Below are 17,547 nucleotides of genomic sequence, written 5' to 3'. Positions count from 1 at the left end.
GGAGCCAGGCTGGGAGAGCTGGGAATGTCCAGCCTGGAGAAGGGAAGGCTCCAGGGAGACCTCAGAGCCCCTTCCAGTGCCTAAAGGGGCTCCAGGAGAGCTGGAGAGGGACTTGGGACAAGGGATGGAGGGACAGGACCCAGGGAATGGCTTCCCACTGCCAGAGGGCAGGGATCGATGGGATATTGGGAAGGAATTCTTGGCTGGGAGGGTGGTGAGGGGCTGGAATGGAATTCCCAGAGAATATGTGGCTGCCCCTGGATCCCTGGAAGTGTCCCAGGCCAGGTTGGACAAGGCTTGGAGCACCCTGGGATAGGGGAAGTTGTCCCTGCCCATGGGACTATTCCACTCAATTCCATTCCATGATTCCCTCCCATTCCATTCCATTCCATTCCTTCCCATGGAGCCCAGGACATGGTTGGGCCTGTTCCATCCTCACCATCTCCATCCCCGCCACCATCAGGTTTCGGTGTTGGTGCCACCCGTGGTTGCCACCCAGCCCAGGTGTTTTGGGGCCAGTGGTTTTGGGATGATGCCGGAGGTGGGTCCCACAGAGCTGCCGCCTTTTCCCGGTGTTGAAATCAGGACAGAGGGAAGGAGCTTCAGGATCTGTGCCGGGGAGCAGCGCTGCTCCAGCTGGACTGGGGGAGGTCGAATCCATCATTTTGGAGTTTTTGTGGGAAATGCTGCCGGTTTTGGTGGTCTGGGCAGCAGCGCCAGGCTGCCGGGTGGTCGTGCAAAAGAAGTTCATCTCCAGGTTGGTGTTTCCAGTCCATCCAGTCCTTCCCATTCCCTCACAGAATGTGCTTTGATCCCCGGGTCTGGACCCTCAGGGGGTTCAGCTGTGGAGGGCTCGGGGTGGAAGCCGCGATTCCAGGTGGACACTGAGGGGCCCCAAGCCGGGCGTGTGCTTTGCAGACTTACTGGATTTTCCCTGGGAGCCGAAAATCAGGGATTGGTTGGAAGCCCTTTGGGAATTCTCTGGTTTGTGTAAATAATTCTGTGGGACTCGATGGGGGTGGAAGGAAGAGTGGTGAAGTCATTCTTCATCCCATGCTCACTGCGAGCGCCGAGTCGTGCAGCCATTGGATGGTTGGGGTTGGAAGGGATCTTGGTAGAAGTTTCCCTTCACTCCTTGTGCTTTTCTAGGCTGGAATGGGTGGGAATCATCGAGTCTTGGACCTGGGAGACTCAATGGGAGGGAAGAGTTGTGAAGTCACTGTTCTCCATCCTGCATTTGTGTCAAATCATGGAATCATGGGATGACTTGGGGTTGGGAGGGACCTTGGTTGAAGTTTCCTGTCTGTCCTCGTTCTTTTCCAGGCTGGAATGGGTGGGAATCATCAAGCCTCGGAGCTGGGAGACTCAGTGGGGGTGGAAGGAAGAGTTGTTGTTCTTCATCCCGTGCTCACTGCGAGCGCCGAGTCGTGCAGCCATTGGGTGGTTGGGGTTGGAAGGGATCTTGGTAGAAGTTTCCCACTCACTCCTCGTGCTTTTCCAGGCTGGAATGGGTAGGAATCATCGAGCCTTGGAGCTGAGAGACTCAAGTGGGGTTGGAAGGAAGAGTCGTTGCTCTTCTCCGCCCTGCGCTCACATCAAATCACGGAATCATCAGATGGTTTGGGTGACCTTCAGAGATCACTCGGTTGACGTTTCCCTTCTCTCCTTGTCCTTTTCCAGGCTGGAATGGGTGGAAATCATCGAGCCTCGGACCCGGGAGCGCATGTACGCCAACCTCATCACGGGGGAGTGCGTGTGGGACCCCCCCGCCGGGGTGCGGATCAAACGCACCAATGAGAACCAGTGGTGGGAGCTCTTCGACCCCAACACCTCCCGCTTCTACTACTACAATGCCACCACGCAGAGGACGGTGTGGCACCGTCCCCAGAACTGCGACATCATCCCCCTGGCCAAGCTGCAGACCCTGAAGCAGAACACGGAGTCGCCGCGGGCTTCCACGGAAAACAGCCCCGGGAGGAGCAGCAATGTCAGCAGGGAAGGAAGCACCAGCTCGTCCCTGGAGCAGGAGCTGGAGGGCAATGAGAAGGTGCAGGAGCAGCGGTCGAGCCGTCAGTCCAGCCAGTATTCCGTGGTGAAGGAGGAAACGGAAAGGTAAAGGTGGGATGGGTGGGATGAAATTGGGAATTCCTAATCCTGGTGGTCTCCGGGAGAAAAGAGCAGAGATCCTCATCCTGCAGGTCTTGGGCAAAGACATTTTATGGATCGTTCCTCCAGCTCGACTCTTCATGGGTGTCCACCCAGTTGAATCCTCCACAAAACAAGGAGAAAGAGGGAAAAACATCGGGAGAAGGTGTTTTTCCACCTTAGGGACAATTTAGATGTTCCCTGCAGAAAGGATCCTTCAAGGAATCATCTCTTGGCCTCTGAAATTCATTTTTAGGATTGGAAATCTGGGTTTAGAGCCCGGTGTGGTTTCAAATGATTTCCCTGGATAAGATCTCCCTAAGGAGTCGGGATGATTCATGCCACAGCCACAGGCCTGGGGAGCTCCTGGCCTGTGGGATAATTTCCCTCGGGAAGGAGAAGGGAGTCAGTGCTCAATTCCCAAGGTCCACGGACAATGTTGGGAGACGTTTGTGTTGCTGCTCTGTCGTTGTTTCATCTTTTATGAGTTGAAAGCTGCAAATCACAGAATCATGGAATGGTTTGAGTTGGAAGGAGCCTTAAAATCCATGTTTTTCGGATGGGAGCACCTCCCACTATCCCAGGTTGCTCCAACCTGACTTGGAACAATTCCAGGGACGAGGCAGCCACAGCTTTTCTGGGCAACCTGAGGCAGGTCATTAATTAATGGATTTGTCTTCTCTTAATTGATGCCTTTGACCACGTTAAGGACCCAGTCGGGTTGAGGAGACCAAGCAGGGGTGGAATTCCTGTTCCCAACTCCTGCTCCCGACGCCTGGCACCCAGAAACTGTGGCTGGATGGGAACAGGAATAGCCAGCTCAGCAAGTGCTTTCATGTGGGACATCAGAGGCGGCCTCGGCTCTGCACGTTGAGGGAGGTGCCACCTTCCCGAGGTCCTGGAAGAGGCTCTGATGGAACCTCTGAGCCTGGGAATGGGGTGTCCTTGTGGGGCAGGGGGATCTGGGGGAGGGAGATGGGTTTGGGGTTGTTCACTGCAGGCAGACGTGGAAACACAGAGTCATGGAATCACGGAGTTATGGAATGGTTTGGGTTGGAAGGGGCCTTAAAGGTGATGGAATTCCACCTCCCTGACAAAGGGACACTTTCCCCTATCCCAGGCTGCTCCAAGCCCCGTCCAACCTGGCCTTGGACACTTCCAGGGATGGAGCAGCCACAGCTTCTCTGGGAATTCCATTCCAGTGCCCCACCACCCTCACAAGGGAGGAATTCCTTCCCAATATCCCATCGATCCCTGCCCTCTGGCAGTGGGAAGCCATTCCCTGTGTCCTGTCCCTCCATCCCTTGTCCCAAGTCCCTCTCCAGCTCTCCTGGAGCCCCTTTAGGCCCTGGAAGGGGCTCTGAGATCTCCCTGGAGCCTTCCCTTCTCCAGGCTGGACATTCCCAGCTCTCCCAGCCTGGCTCCAGAGCAGAGGGGCTCCAGCCCTCAGAGCATCTCCATGGCCTCCTCTGGACTCACTCCAGCAGCTCCAGATCCTTCTGCTGTTGGACCCCAGAGCTGGAAACAGAATTCCAGGTGGGGTCTCACCTGTGTGGGGCAGAGGGGCAGAATTCCCACCTTTCTTGCTGCCCACTCCGTGGGATGAGCCCGGCACATGTTGATGGAGCAGGATCCCATTCCCAAAGCAGCATGAGGGGTTAACAGGGATCAAGGGATGGATTTTAACCTCCCTGGGATTTGCTGCAGGAACAGGGGCGGCATCAGCAGCTCCCTGGGGGAAGGATCATTCCCAAGGTGGGATCAGCAGCTCCCTGGGGGAATTCCCACATCATATCCGATTCCCCCATCGGATCCAGCATGGACACTGCAGGTGATTTAATCCTTCATGTCCTCCACCCACACATTCCCTGTTCCCAGTGCTTGGGCCTGGCAGGTGTATTATGGGATGCAAAGCCGCTGGATCAGGTGGGAGGAGGGCTGGACTCTCCAATAGAAAGGTTTAATCCCTGGAAATCTGCTGGAGGAAAAGAGGAATTCAGCCCTGGGCTGGGTTTGGCTGATGGACGATTGCGTGTCCTTGAATCTCCAGGAATTCCAGGTCTTGGTCTTTCCAGGGATTTGGATTGAGCGGATCCCAGGTCTTGGAGCTTTAAAAATTAAATTAAAATTGTAAAAATTTGGATGCCACTAGAGGGAGCAGAAATTCCTGCTGACTGGAATTTCCACCTTCATCCCTGGAGGTGACAGGGCTCAGCTAAACCATGGCTGCATCCCACTCTTGATCCTCATATCCTGGCTGGAAAAAAATCCCATTCCCTCATTTTCCCCATCCTGGGAGTGTCCAAGGCCAGGCTGGATGGGACTTGGAGCAACCTGGGATAGTGGAAGATGTGTCTGCCCATGGAAAGGGCTGGAACGGGATGATCGTGAAGGTCACTTCCAACCCAAACCATTCCATGATTCCATGAGTGTTTTCCCAGATCTTGGTTGCATTTCTCACAGAAGATCCGCAGCTGGAAAGGAGCTCCAGAGGTTTCCAGGTGGAACCTCCCAGTCCAAGTTTCATCTCATGAAGTCTTATTTAAAGATTTCTGGATAAGCTCAGCTCGTCTGATCGGAAAAGGGAATGTGGGATAAGTGGGAAAGTTTTTATTGGAATTCACGCCTGGAGCTTCCCTTAAAATTTAGGATTTAGGAACCAGAGCGTCTCCAGGTTTGGTTGGAGATGCTGGAGGCTGCTCCCAATCCATTCCTCACATCCATGGGCTTGTTCCATCCCACCCGTGCGGGTCAGGGATGCGTCAGCCCTTGGAATCCACGGGGAATTTGCTGTTGCCAAGCACCTGGATCCCGCCAGAATCACCTCACACTTCCATGGTGAGGTGGGATTTGTTCTAATTAGCAGCCGGATCCAGCTCAGGAATCAACCCTGGGATCTCAACAGCAGCTTTGTCCTGGTGGTCTTCCCAGAGGGATTTTCCAGCCTTCCCCTGGAGTTTTCCATGCTTGTCTTAAAATGGTGGCTTTTCTCCGGAGCGTGACTTGACAGCCGTGAAATCTCGGAGCGGGAACGTCAGTCGGATTTTCTGTCAGGTCACTGGGATTTTCCACGCTGTCAGGAAGTGTCTGAGGTTATTGGTCCGTGCAGGGCTTGAAATCCTTGGAGAAGGTGTCAGGCAGGGAGAGAGAAGCCTTTTCCATGGAAAACTCAGCTCTGCTGCTGCTTTTCCAAGGAGGACTTCCAAGTGGAAGCTTGAAGGACAAGGAAGTGGATCTTTGACCATCAGGAGAATTTTCTTTGGACCAAAACACAAGAATCTCGGAATATGATGGGTCTTTACCCAAATCCTATCTGCTGGGAAATTGTGCCCAAGTTATTCCTCAGAATTCCCACTTTTTTTTGCACATCCCGATTCCAAAGGCACCAGGATATCAGGGAAGATAAAATTCAGCATTTAAATCTTCCTGGATGAAGTGTGGCTGAGCTGGAATATCCAAGGAGGATTCCCTTAAAATCCAATCCCTGGAATACGCCCGCTGGAGCTCTCTGGGATCAAATCCCGCCTGCAAGCAGCAGCCGTTTCCTGACTCCAAAAGATCCCAAAAAAGCAGCATTGTGGAATAAGAGATGACTCAAACCTCTGAAATATCCTGGTTTTGAGCGTCCCACAATTTTTCCTTGGAATTCTCTCCATTTATTTCCTTTCCCAGAAGGCATTGGGAAGAACCTGCCGTGCCCGGGTTTGGAAAACAGGTGGATCAATGACATAAATCTCCGCAGCATCTGCTGCCCGAGGATTTTCCAGGTCCCTGCAGGGATTCCCAGCCTTCCTTCCAAGACGAGCCTCCGGTGGGAAGAGAAACCCAGGACTTGCTCTGGAAAACCGCATGGAAGGGCCGTGGTGTGGAGTAGATCCTCAAGGCCTTCCTGCCCAATGTCGTGCATCCAGGAGGAGCTTAAGCCTTGGAATTCCAGGTGTTTCTTCACCCAAATGTTGGATTTTCCCAGGTGGGTGACGTCTCCCAGTGTGAGGAAAGAGCTGGGAATGTCCAGCCTGGAGAAGAGAAGGATCCAGGGAGACTTCAGAGCCCCTTCCAGTGCCTAAAGGGGCTCCAGGAGAGCTGGAGAGGGACTTGGGACAAGGGATGGAGGGACAGGACACAGGGAATGGCTTCCCACTGCCAGAGGGCAGGGATGGATGGGATATTGGGAAGGAATTCTTGGCTGGGAGGGTGGTGAGGGGCTGGAATGGAATTCCCAGAGCAGCTGTGGCTGCTCCATCCCTGGAAGTGTCCCAAGTCAGGTTGGAGCACCCTGGGATAGTGGGAGCTGTCCCTGCCCATGGCGGAGGTTGGAAGCGGATGGGATTTTCCCTGCCAACCCAAACCATGGGTTTGATCATTTGATGAAGTTCTTCCATGAAATTTCCATGATTTGATGAAGTTTTTGCTCCACTATGGGAGGAAAAAAAACAAAAAGGAAGTTTTTAAAGCCTGGAACTCTTGATCCTGTTGAAACTTCTATATGGATCTGGATCAACCCTAAAAACTGCGTCATCCATCCCATCCCTTAAAGACAAAGAGGAATTTCTCCATCTTGCCAATTCCCGGTGTTGTGGGAACCTCATCCCATTCCCAGCCCACGGCATTCCACTGCAAATCCTTCTCTTCCCGATGTTTTATCCACAGAGTGGATGGGTAGAGCAGGAGGTCCCGGCACCGACACCTCCCTGGCTCCGGTGGCCGGGAAAACCACCATGGGCTCTTCCTGCCCTTGGAGCAGGCTCTGAGGGATCCCAATCCCTGCTGCCAGCCCAGGGGAGGGAATGTTGGAGGAAATTGTTGGAATTCTTGAAACTCAGACTTTTTTTCTCCCTTTTATTTGCTGCCTGTGGCAGAACAGCCTCATCCCTGCTTTTTTCCAGTTCAATCCCCCTGGGACAACTTCCACAAAATCCCAGGTTGTTCCAAGCTCCATCCAACCTGGCCTTGGATACTTCCAAGGATGGAGCAACCACAGCTTCTTTGGGAATTCCATTCCAGTCTTTGTTTGCTTTGCTCTTTCCCTTCCCATTTTCACCTCTGTCGGACACACCTTGCACAATCCAAGGATTCCTGTCCTCAGGACATGGAATTATCTCCTCTTTCCACCCTTCCGGAATCCATGACAAGGAGCTGAATCCATCCCAGCTGAGTTGTCCTGAAGATTTTTTAAATTTAAGGATCACCAGGAAATTTCCCGGCTTCAGACTCTTCCCCTGGTTCCATGAGAGCCTCAATTTCCCAAACCATGAGGCAGGATGTTGGGAAGGCTCCCAAATTCAGTCTTCCAATGGGGTTTTTTTAGTGTTTTATCCCAGGTTTTGACTTATTCCCACCCATTTCACGGCAAAAATCCAGCTCGTGCTCCGAGTGACTTTGGATATCCCTGTCCATGGCAGAGGAGTCGGAATTCCGTGGTCTTTGAGGTCCCTTCCAATGATTTGGGTTGCTCCAAACCCCATCCAACCTGGCCTTGGACACTTCCAGGGATGGGGCATTGCCGGAGCATGATGGATGTCTTTGATAGGATCTCCCAGCATTCCCAGATTTATCCAAAGACTTGATTTCCCCCATGGAAGATTTTCCTACTCAACAATTCCTTCAGCTTCAACCTCCTTCCCCTTTTCCCAATACTGGGGGTGCTCCAACAGGTGCCAGGTCTCATCCCACCCATCCGGGTGAGTTTTGCATGGAATTGTTAAGGTTGGAAAAGACTTCCAAGATCCTTGAATCCATTTTCCAGGCTCAACAGCTGCCAGGGGCTCCTTCCTTAAATTCAGTTCTTCGCTGTGATCCTTGAGTTTATTGAGGTCATGAAGCTCTTGGCGGATGAACCGTCCGAGGACACACACGGATATTTGGGGATAACCAGCGGAAAACACATTCCCAGCATAAACCAAACAAGATTTAACTCCCCTTCCTCATTCCATCCTCAAATATTTCCCAGAAAAAATGCTCATATCCGGCATTTCTTGCTCCAAGCCCGGCTGGAAATCAGGGGCAAAGCTCTGGCTCCTGGCACTTTTTAATATCCTTTCCTTGAATTCCCCACTTCCCGTTGCGAAACGCGGATTAGACGGATATTTGCCTAATTCCTCCGAGCGTTTGCGTCGGTGGCCGGCCCCGAAATTCTGGTTACATAACTCCAAAGAAAACCATCTTTGAAGTTTTATTGGAAGCAGGGGCTGTAATTAAGAGTATGAAGCCTTGCAGGGCTGTGATTAGAGCCGAGGATTAGGAGCCAGGATTTCATTTCTATTCCTGGCTATGCCATGGAGCTGAGCTATTTCAGGCCACTCACTTTCCCTGATTTTCGAAAAGCTGTGGAATGGTGCCACTTCCTGTTGCAGGTGGGAAAAAACCCAACTCCTGGATTTATTGATTTTTTTAAAAATTCATTCGGTTTTGTCGTACTGCCAGAGGTTCCCGAGATAAAGCTGCCAGGAATAAATTTGTGTCCGTGCTGGAGGGTTTGTAATCCGTGGTTTAGGGAAAATTATTAAGGGAAAGTCAATTTTATTAATATAAAATCATCTTGATTAATGGAAAATCACCTTTTTTTTTGGAAAGTCACCCTTATTAATAGAAAATCGCCTTTTTCGTTGGAAAATCACCTTTATTAATGGAAAATCACCTTTTTTATTGGAAAATCACCTTTTTTATTGGAAAACCACCCTTATTAAAAGAAAATCACCTTTTTCATTGGAAAATCACCTTTATTAATGGAAAATCATCTTTATTAATGGAAAATCACGTTTATTAATGGAAAATCACTTTGGTATTGGAAAATCACCTTTATTCATGGAAAATCACCTTTTTTATTGGAAAATCACACTTATTAATGGAAAACCATCTTTATTAATGGAAAATCACCTTTATTTGTGGAAAATCCCCTTTATTCATGGAAAATCACCTTCACAGTGTCCCAGAAAGGCTTTGGATGTATCCCTCATCCTTGTGTCCGAGTTGGCACATCGGAATCTAGACAGGGACACGACTTGATGGATAAAAACTGGATCATCCAGCTCGGAGGGTGGTGGTTAAAGGTTCATTCCCAACCCGACGGTTGGCTCCTCCCAGGCCCATCCCGGCTCCTCTCCCGATCCATATCCTTATCAATAATCTGTGGAGCAGACAGGAGTCACCCCCGTCTCCAGATAAGCTTGAGGGCAGGGCTGGAGCTCAGAGGGATCCTATGGATTGAGAACAGGTTGGGAAGAACTTCCTGAAGCTCAGCAAGGCCAGGTGTAGCCACGAGATGGACAAACTGGTGGCCACCTGAGGATCCAGAAATCCTGGGAAGTGTTATCCCAAGTGCAGGTGAGCAAGGGAAGTTGGGAACATCTTGGTAGGTCCAGGGAAGATTTAATCCTCGTTTGACCACTACTGGGCAACCTCAGGGAGTTCAGGGTTATCAGAAACCTGAAAAACCTGCGAGAATCCAGTGGGGAATCACCAGGATGGTCAGGCTGGAGCACAGGAGGAGAAGATGATGGAGCTGGGCTGGCTTTGCCTGGAGCAGGATTTTGGGAGACCTCAGGACACTTTTCCAAAACCAAAGCCGGGTTTCCCGACCAGGCAAGTTTTTAGTTAGAACTGGTTTTGCTTCCTGTGACCAGCTCCGTGTGGTTTTATCCATCGGGATTTCTGGGATGCAACCCAGTGCTTGTAGCCCCGTGTTTGCGGAAGCGCTTGATGCCCACTTGGGAAATTCATTTGGGTTGAGCTTTCCAGATTATCCCGGTTGTTCCAGGTTGGCCAAGACCTGTTTGGGTGGGAATGTCCAGCTTGAGGACACAAACTGGGTCAAGGTGGACACTGCAGGAAGGACCTTAAACATGGAATGGTTTGGGTTGGAAGGGACCTCAAAACCATCCAGTTCCACCCCCTTTCCATGGGCAGGGCCACGTTCCACTATCCCAGGTTGCTCCAAGCCCCATCCAACCCAGCCTTGACTATTCCATGGATGGAGCATCCACAGATTCTCCTGTGCCGGTGTTACACCACCTTCATTGTAAAATTCCTCCTTTAATCCAATGGATCTGTTAGTCAAGCAAAATCCATAAGGATTTGGCTTAAAAACCTTGGGAAAACAGCTGGAGGGGGGCAGACAAAGGGCTGGGGCCACGCTCCGTCACATCCCTGCCTGTGGGAAGCTGGAATAGCAGGAATCCAGCAGTGCTGCTGTTTAAATATTAACGAGGAATTAACTGGGAATCCTGCTCCCGGCTCTCCGGCCAGTTCCACGCCCACAGCTTCCAGAGGCTGCTCATTAACGCTGAAACCTCAGCCGGTGGCTTTTAATGATTCCCAAAAACTCATCTCATCCTGGGAAAGCGAGCGCAGCCAGCTCAGCCACCCCTGGTAATGTGCGACCACCGCTCCGTCCTCCCATGGATCCCTGTGGAGATTCCCTGCCCGGCTCCCACCACACTGCCTCCAGTCCAAATCTTTGGGATGGATTCACTCATCCATCAACTCTGTCTGCACAGAAACCTCGTCAGAGATGGTCCGGAGGAGGCCTGGACTTGCTCTGGACAGGGATAATTAATGCTGATGTGAAACGGAACAGCGGGACAAAGCATGGATGGAAACCAAGCCATGGCTCTGATGGATTTGGAAGATCTTGGAACTCCCAAAAGCTCCAAGAAAAACCACCTGTCCTTGGGCTCGGCCGAAATAAGGGATGGAGGAGCATGCGGAACTTGACCCTGGCACCTGGAACAGAAACCTGGGATCTGGAGGAGTGGGAATTCCCTTCTGGAGGGGTGTGGACCTCGCTGATGGCAGTGGGGGGAGCTGTTGGTCCATCCCACAAGGCCACAGGGAATTCCTGTGTCTCTTGGGTTTCATGGTCCTGTTTTGGCCATGTCCTGCTTCCAGGGGAGTTTTTAGAAGGAAAAACCGATATTCCCACCAGACTTTCCCCTGGGATGCTGCTGGATTGGATGGGATGGGGGGGGGGGGGGTGCTGCTGGGAAGCAGATCCACAGGGAAGGACTTTAAACAGCTCCTGAACTCTCCTGGAATCCTGGAATGGTTGGGAAAGGACCTTAAAGCCCATCCAGTTCCATGGGCAGGGACACCTCCCACTATCCCAGGTTGCTCCAATCCCTGTCCAACCTGACCTTGGACACTTCCAGGGATGGATCTAGGATCCATTTGAATTCCACCATGGATCTGGGTACAGCACCGGGATCAGAGGTGATGCCTTTCTCTTGGGAATATTGGAGGACAAGAAGGAAATCCATTCACATGCACTGGAGAGGAAAAAGGGATTAAGCAATTCCACACAGTCATAATTCCAGGGCTAAATCCCATTAAAATTAGCTTTGACAGAAGCTTAATTTTATTGCCTCTTGCTCCACTAAAATTTTTGAGCTTTATCCTATTAGGAAGATTTGTTTCTTTTCCCTCTTTTTTTCTCCCGAAACCAACATGGGATCCGAATTTTATTAACGTGGGAGTCTTACTGTGGATACAGGGCGGGGATTTTAAGACCCTTTTATTTGTAAACTGCTCGGAGTTGAGTTTTTTCTCCAGATGTTTTCTGATTATTTGCTCCGTGTTTTCCAAACGGGACCAATTCTGAGCACATTCCCACCAGGAATGGCTGTTAAGGCAAAAATAAACCTTTTTCTGTGTTCATTGGCAGCAGGGATGGATAATATTGGAAAGACAATGATCAATACCTGGTTTTGTGCTGTTTTTTGGGAAGTGTTGGAGGGTCTTGGCATGGATTCACGGCCATTGGAAAAGCATGGAGCCAAAAACATGGATCAAGAGTGGGTTTGATCCTACAGGAAAAGCTTTGAGTCCTTCTTGAATCCCACAAAATCCTTCTTGGACTCCAAGTCCACGTTGAATTCCCAAGTCTTCATTGAACCCCAGCAAGTCCAAAAATCAGCTTGGAAATTCCATCCTGCGCTCCCAGGTGGTTTTTTCCCATGTTTTTCCAAGTATGGTGTCTCTTGGGAGTGGGTTGGTGGTGTGACCTTCTCCATCTTCCGGGAACAAGAGCTCTGCGGTCTCAGATTTAGATGAAAATGTGGCAAAAAGGTTTTTTTGGGGGATTTGCCTCTTCCCACTTTGGCTCTGACCATCCAAGGTTGTTGAGGAGCGGGAGCGGCATCAAGGCACTCGGAAAGGACCATGGGTGGGATAGAGCCGGGAGATGTTTGGGATCTGCTCAGATGTTTTAAGGGAAAATATGATCTTTGAAGGGTTGGACAATGGGGCCTTGATCATCATCTGGCCACCAACTCAATCAATGACTCCAAGCTCAAGCAGGTCCCAGGAGCAGATCCAGGACAGGTGGAACCCATCCCGATGGGATTCATCTCCATTCATCCTAAAGGAGACATTGACGTTGCCCTTGATAACCCCCATTCACCATTCCTGTTTTCCAGTTCATCGCCTTCCGGAGTGTTTGAGAAGGAATACGACATTTATCGGGATTACAGCACGGAAGGACAACTCCTCCACTACAGGTAGCTGGAATTTCCCTCCGAGATTGGGGTTGGGATGGGTGGCGGCATGGGATAGTGGGGCCGTGAATGACACTGATGTTTTATTCCCACTCTTCCAGTCCTTCTCCTCATCCCTTCCCTTCCTGTGTTGCCTTCAGGTCCTTGTGGAACTCCAGAAGTCCTCAATGAACCCCAAAAGTCCTTAAGGAACCCCAAAAATCCTTCTTGATCCCTACCAAGTCCTTCTTGGACCCCAAATCCTCACTGAACCCCCAAAATCCTCATTGAACCCCATCAACTCCCTTGTTGAGCCCCAAAAATCCTTACTGAACCCCAAAATCCTCATTGAATCCCAAAAGTCCTTCTCCAAAAACCCCCCAAGTCCTTGTTAGACCCCGCCAAGTCCTTCTAGAATCCCTCAAGTCCTCATTGAACCCCAAAAGTCTCTGTTGGACCCCAAAAGTCCTCATTGCACCCCACCAAGTCCTTGTTAAACCCCAAAAATCCAAGCCGAGGGTAAGACCAGATTTTGGGGATTTATGGAGTCACTCCCTGCCTGGTTGCTCCAGGTTTTGGTAAACCCCCAATTCCTGTTTTTTTTCTGGAGTTGGGGGTGAGTTGAGGCACCTCCAGCTCTTCCATTGCTTTCCATGCTGGAAATGCTGACCGGGAAGGGCACGATGCTCCTCATCCCTTTTCCTGGCACGTTTTCCACACATTCCTGTGTTTTTTCTGGAATTGGGGGTGAGTTGAAGCACTTCCAGCTCTTCCATTGCTTTCCATGCTGGAAATGCTGACTGGGAAGGGCGTGATGCTCCTCATCCCTTTTCCTGGCACGTTTTCCTGCTGTTCCAAGCTGGCGAGTGCCGTGATCTCCATCCCAATCCAAGACACTTGTGGGTGGAAAATCCCCCAGCGGCGCTGGCCACGTTCCATCCCGCCTTTCCCTGTAATTCACTGCTGCCGAGTGACCTCCCGGGAGCACCAGAATTAACTGCTACTTAAGGAAGAGAGGGAAAAAATTCCAAGAGGGAGAACCAACAGGGCAATGGGATCGGGTTTTTATCCTCACCAGCCAAACGCTCTCCTTGAGCGCGGAGAGAATCCATGGACAACCTGATCCCACCCATGAGCTGGGTGGATGCAATTCCCAGGAAGTGAGGAGGAGTGGGAAGGAGCGTGATTTGGGAAGCGTGGAGCTGTTTGGTTGGGAAACAGGGATTTCAGGGGCCTCCTGTTTGGCATCGGATTAGCAGTGGGAGCCGAGCCAGAATCTGGTGGGATTTGCCGGTGATGGGGACAGGAACACTGCGGATTTGGGCGGGTGGCCGTGGCCACCCAGGCAATTAAAAGCTTCGGTGTCACCACACACGTGAGCTCAGCTGTGCCGCAGGAGATGCCTCCGTCTTCCCAATCCCATAAAAACCCACGGAGCAGCCCTCGCCGCCCTTCCCCCAGCCGCCGCCAGCCAAGGAGCTAATTAGCAGCTTTGCTTAATTAGCTGTGAGTGGACTTCCTTCTGGAAGAACAAGTCTCACAGAGCCGGCAGAGCTCCACAGGGTGGGATTTTGGTTTAACCCCGTGAGTGCCAGGAGCTGGAATCGGAGCTCATGATGAATTCCTGTTAATGGGATTCATGATAAGGGGGAAAATGAATCATGGAATCACGGAATGGTTTGGGTGGGAAGGGACCTTAAAGATCATCCAGTCCCACCCTCTGCCATGGGCAGGGACACCTTCCACTACCCCAGGTTGCTCCAAGCCCTGTCCAACCTGGCACTGGACACTTCCAGGGATAGGAAGGGTGGTGCTCCAGGACCTTTGGACAGGGACTGGGGGGTCTCTGGTTGTCCCATGGGCTTATGCCAACATGGAGATGGCAAATTTGGAGCAGGATCGAATCCAAAGACTCCACATGAAGTAGGATGAGCCATCAAACACTTCCACTGGAGCTGCCAAAGCTCCCTCAGATCCATCCACTTCCAAACGCCATTCATTAAATGATCCTGAAGGTCCCAGGATCAGCTGGAGAATCAGGTCTGCAACCCAACAGCCTTCTCAGGCCATTCCAACCCTCTTCTCCCCAAGTCTGGCATTAATTCCAGAGGTTTTCCTCTGGAAAATGGCAGAGGGATCCAGGATTGAGTCCCACAACACCTCCACAGTTCTCTGGTGGATGGGAAAGCTTGGTGAGACCCAGGTTGTGGTTCCTGCCTTCTTCCATCCCCTCTGGCCGGGAAAGGAGAAACTGGAGAACTCCCAGATGTTGGGACAAAGTGTGGGATTTTTGTGAAGAGAAGACAGATCTTGATTGAGAAATCCCGTGGGATTCAGCTGGGAGAACACCCTCATCCATGGAATCATCATCACCTCCAAGTGCAGCTCTGGGGTTCAGCCACTGGGATTACCCCAGGAGCTGCAGCAACATCCTCGGGAGCAGGGAAAGATTTTTCTGCTTCCTTGACAGCCCTGGCTCGGAGCTCCCGGCCAACAATTCCTCTGGGAGATTTTTCCAACGTAATGAAATTAGTGGGTGTCATTAAGAGGATGACGTCATGCTCCATCTGCCTGGAAGGCTTTTGTCGGGAAGCCCTGGAATCCCAAATCCAGTCATTCAGTCAATTACGATGCCTGCCCTTAACCCTTTCCCTCTTCATTCCCTCTGGATTTGTGGTCCCTGGAGCTGCTTCGCATCCCTCTTCTCTTGAGGGACTTGAACTCTTCGCTAATCCAAAATCAATCTTCCCATCGGGAAATCTGCTTGTTTATGGGAGAAATCCCAAATTTCTGTCTTCATCCCATGGTCGTGTTGGCCAGTCAATGGATGGAAGGTCCAAGGCTGCTCGAGCTGGACTTAAGACCAAAAATCTTCAACATCAAGGACCATCTTCTCCTTTTCTCCTCCCAGACAGCAGCAATGGCACCAAAGTGCTCCAAAGCTGTGGTGAAATCCCTCATTCCAGGCTTTGGAGCTGGAGAAGGTGCCTTGTTGTGTTCCAGCTCTTTGGCAGAGAGCTGGGATGTCCAATCCATCAGCAGGGAGAATCCCAGTTCTTCCATGGGTGTTTTAGGAGAGCAGGAGGGCAGCTGCTTCACCTGCATGGGATCCTTGACATGGTTTTCCTCAATTTCTCCTTGACCTCCACATCCAGGAATGTTTAGAGGTCTTTGAGCTTCTCGTGGTCAACAGGAATTACATCCTAGCAAGAAATTAGGGAAATAGGGAGAGAATTGGGGTTGGCTCCCAAAAATCCTGGCACCACCTTTCGGAGCTCCACAGAACCTTGCGTGGAGGCACCTGAGGTGGTTTCGGAGGTGGGTTTGTGTATGCCAGGGTTTAGGAGGTGGTCGTGGTGGTGGGACCACCACTGTTTTGGGACACAGCTGTAATTTTCCAAAAATTTGTCATTTTCCAGCTGTCTTCACCTCTTGGCTCTCATGAGGGTCACTGGATTCGTCCTCCATGGTTGGAGGGAGGTTCAGTGTCCAAATGGTTCAGTGTCCAAATCCTGCCCTGGCCACGTTCAGCCCTTCTCCATCTGGATTTGTTGTCCTAGTGCCACATGGATGCAGGGAATGGGTGTAATTTGGCCAAGAGGTGTGTGAATCCAGGCCCAAAATTCAGGAAGAGACTTCCGGGAGCTTTGGAGAAGCCTGGGAAGGAGGTGAGGAACCACCACGCCAGATTTTGAGAGCGGTTCCGACCGAGAGTTAATAAATGTGACCATTCCTGATTTTTAGAGGTCAGTCTGTTCCCTGGTTCCCTTGGAAGTGAGGAGGAGGAGCAGAACTGACACCGGTGATTCCCTGGGATGAAAATCCCATCTTTTGGAAGAAAAGTGATGAGGGTCGATGGCTGTTCTTGGGGGTATCGCAGTGGTGGGACCTCCTGGGCTGGGCCCTCTGCCCAAGCCCCATCCAACCTGGCCTTGGACACTTCCAGGATGGAGCAGCCACAGATCCTCTGGGAATTCCATTCCAGCCCCTCACCACCCTCCCAGGGAGGAATTCCTTCCCAATATCCCACCTAACCCTGCCCTCCGGCAGCGGGAAGCCATTCCCTGTGTCCTGTCAGGGATGAACGATTCAGGCTGGAGATTCCAAGACGATGAAAGGCTTTGGCGTAGGGAATGCACTCCAGGGAATGTGAAATCCACTCGGAACAGGCAAGAGCTGAAAAATCACCATTTTTGGAACTCTTTGTCTCACTCCCGGAGCCAGCGGGAGCAGATTCCCTATTGATCGGCTATTTTGGGAAATGTCATTTCTGGTCTCTTTGTACTTCCCAGCTGATTCCTCATAACGATAAAGGCTCTTCTGTGCTCTTTCCCAGCATTCCCTCCTCCTTCTCCAATCTGGAAAGATCTCCTCTTGTTTTCGGTGACATTTGGATTTCAGGAAAGAGGCTGTTTCTGGGGGATTGTTTTAATTGGGATGAGCAGCCCCGATTGGCTCCTGGGAATGTGCTGTCCCTGCTGGCCTCCGTGTCCTCCATGCCCGGCTCGGCTGCCAGGATGGGTTGTGTTGGTCTTGTGCTTCCTCCTGGTGGGTTCCTGATGGGATTGATCCCAGAGGGGCTCACTGGAGAACCCCCGGCCATCATGGATGTCCCAAACCAAGAGGACACAGTGCGTGCTGTGGCCTGGGGAAGGTCCACCTCAAGTTGACCTTTAGCAAGGTCAACTTGACCTTCAGCCAAGTGACTCATCAGGAGCCGTCGTCCGAGTTCATTTTGGTGTTACCTCATTATTTACATCCCACAAAATCATTTGGTTATGGATTCATGGCCTCCAATGTGCCAACCCAACCATCCCACCACGCGATGTTCAAACAGCTGCCAGAAAACGGCAAAAATCCATCTTCCCAGCCCTGCTTCTCCTAAAAAAAGTGGGAAGGGGATGGCAAGGGATGGGATGGGTCGTTACCTCCT

The 17,547-nt window shown here is 51.3% G+C and overlaps 1 protein-coding gene across 5 annotated transcripts in view; it reads left to right on the top strand.

Moving 5' to 3' along the window:
• The window catches only part of ARHGAP39 (Rho GTPase activating protein 39), a 104,050-nt gene that overhangs the window by 65,704 nt on the left and 20,799 nt on the right, over positions 1–17,547 (top strand). For 3 of the 5 annotated variants that reach the window (XM_039548810.1, XM_039548811.1, XM_039548812.1), the window contains exons 2-3: positions 1,681–2,112; positions 12,558–12,638. In XM_039548810.1, coding sequence (XP_039404744.1) covers positions 1,681–2,112; positions 12,558–12,638 — 513 coding nt within the window. Of the gene's footprint in view, positions 1–668; positions 758–1,680; positions 2,113–12,557; positions 12,639–17,547 lie in introns of those variants that run through there. The other 2 variants (XM_039548814.1, XM_039548809.1) reach the window with 1 other exon arrangement.

Source organism: Corvus cornix, chromosome 2 (assembly GCF_000738735.6).
Source record: "Corvus cornix cornix isolate S_Up_H32 chromosome 2, ASM73873v5, whole genome shotgun sequence".
Classification (NCBI taxonomy): domain Eukaryota; kingdom Metazoa; phylum Chordata; class Aves; order Passeriformes; family Corvidae; genus Corvus; species Corvus cornix.
The sequence above is the reverse complement of the archived record's forward strand: the minus strand, read 5'-3'. Positions and strand labels throughout refer to the sequence as shown.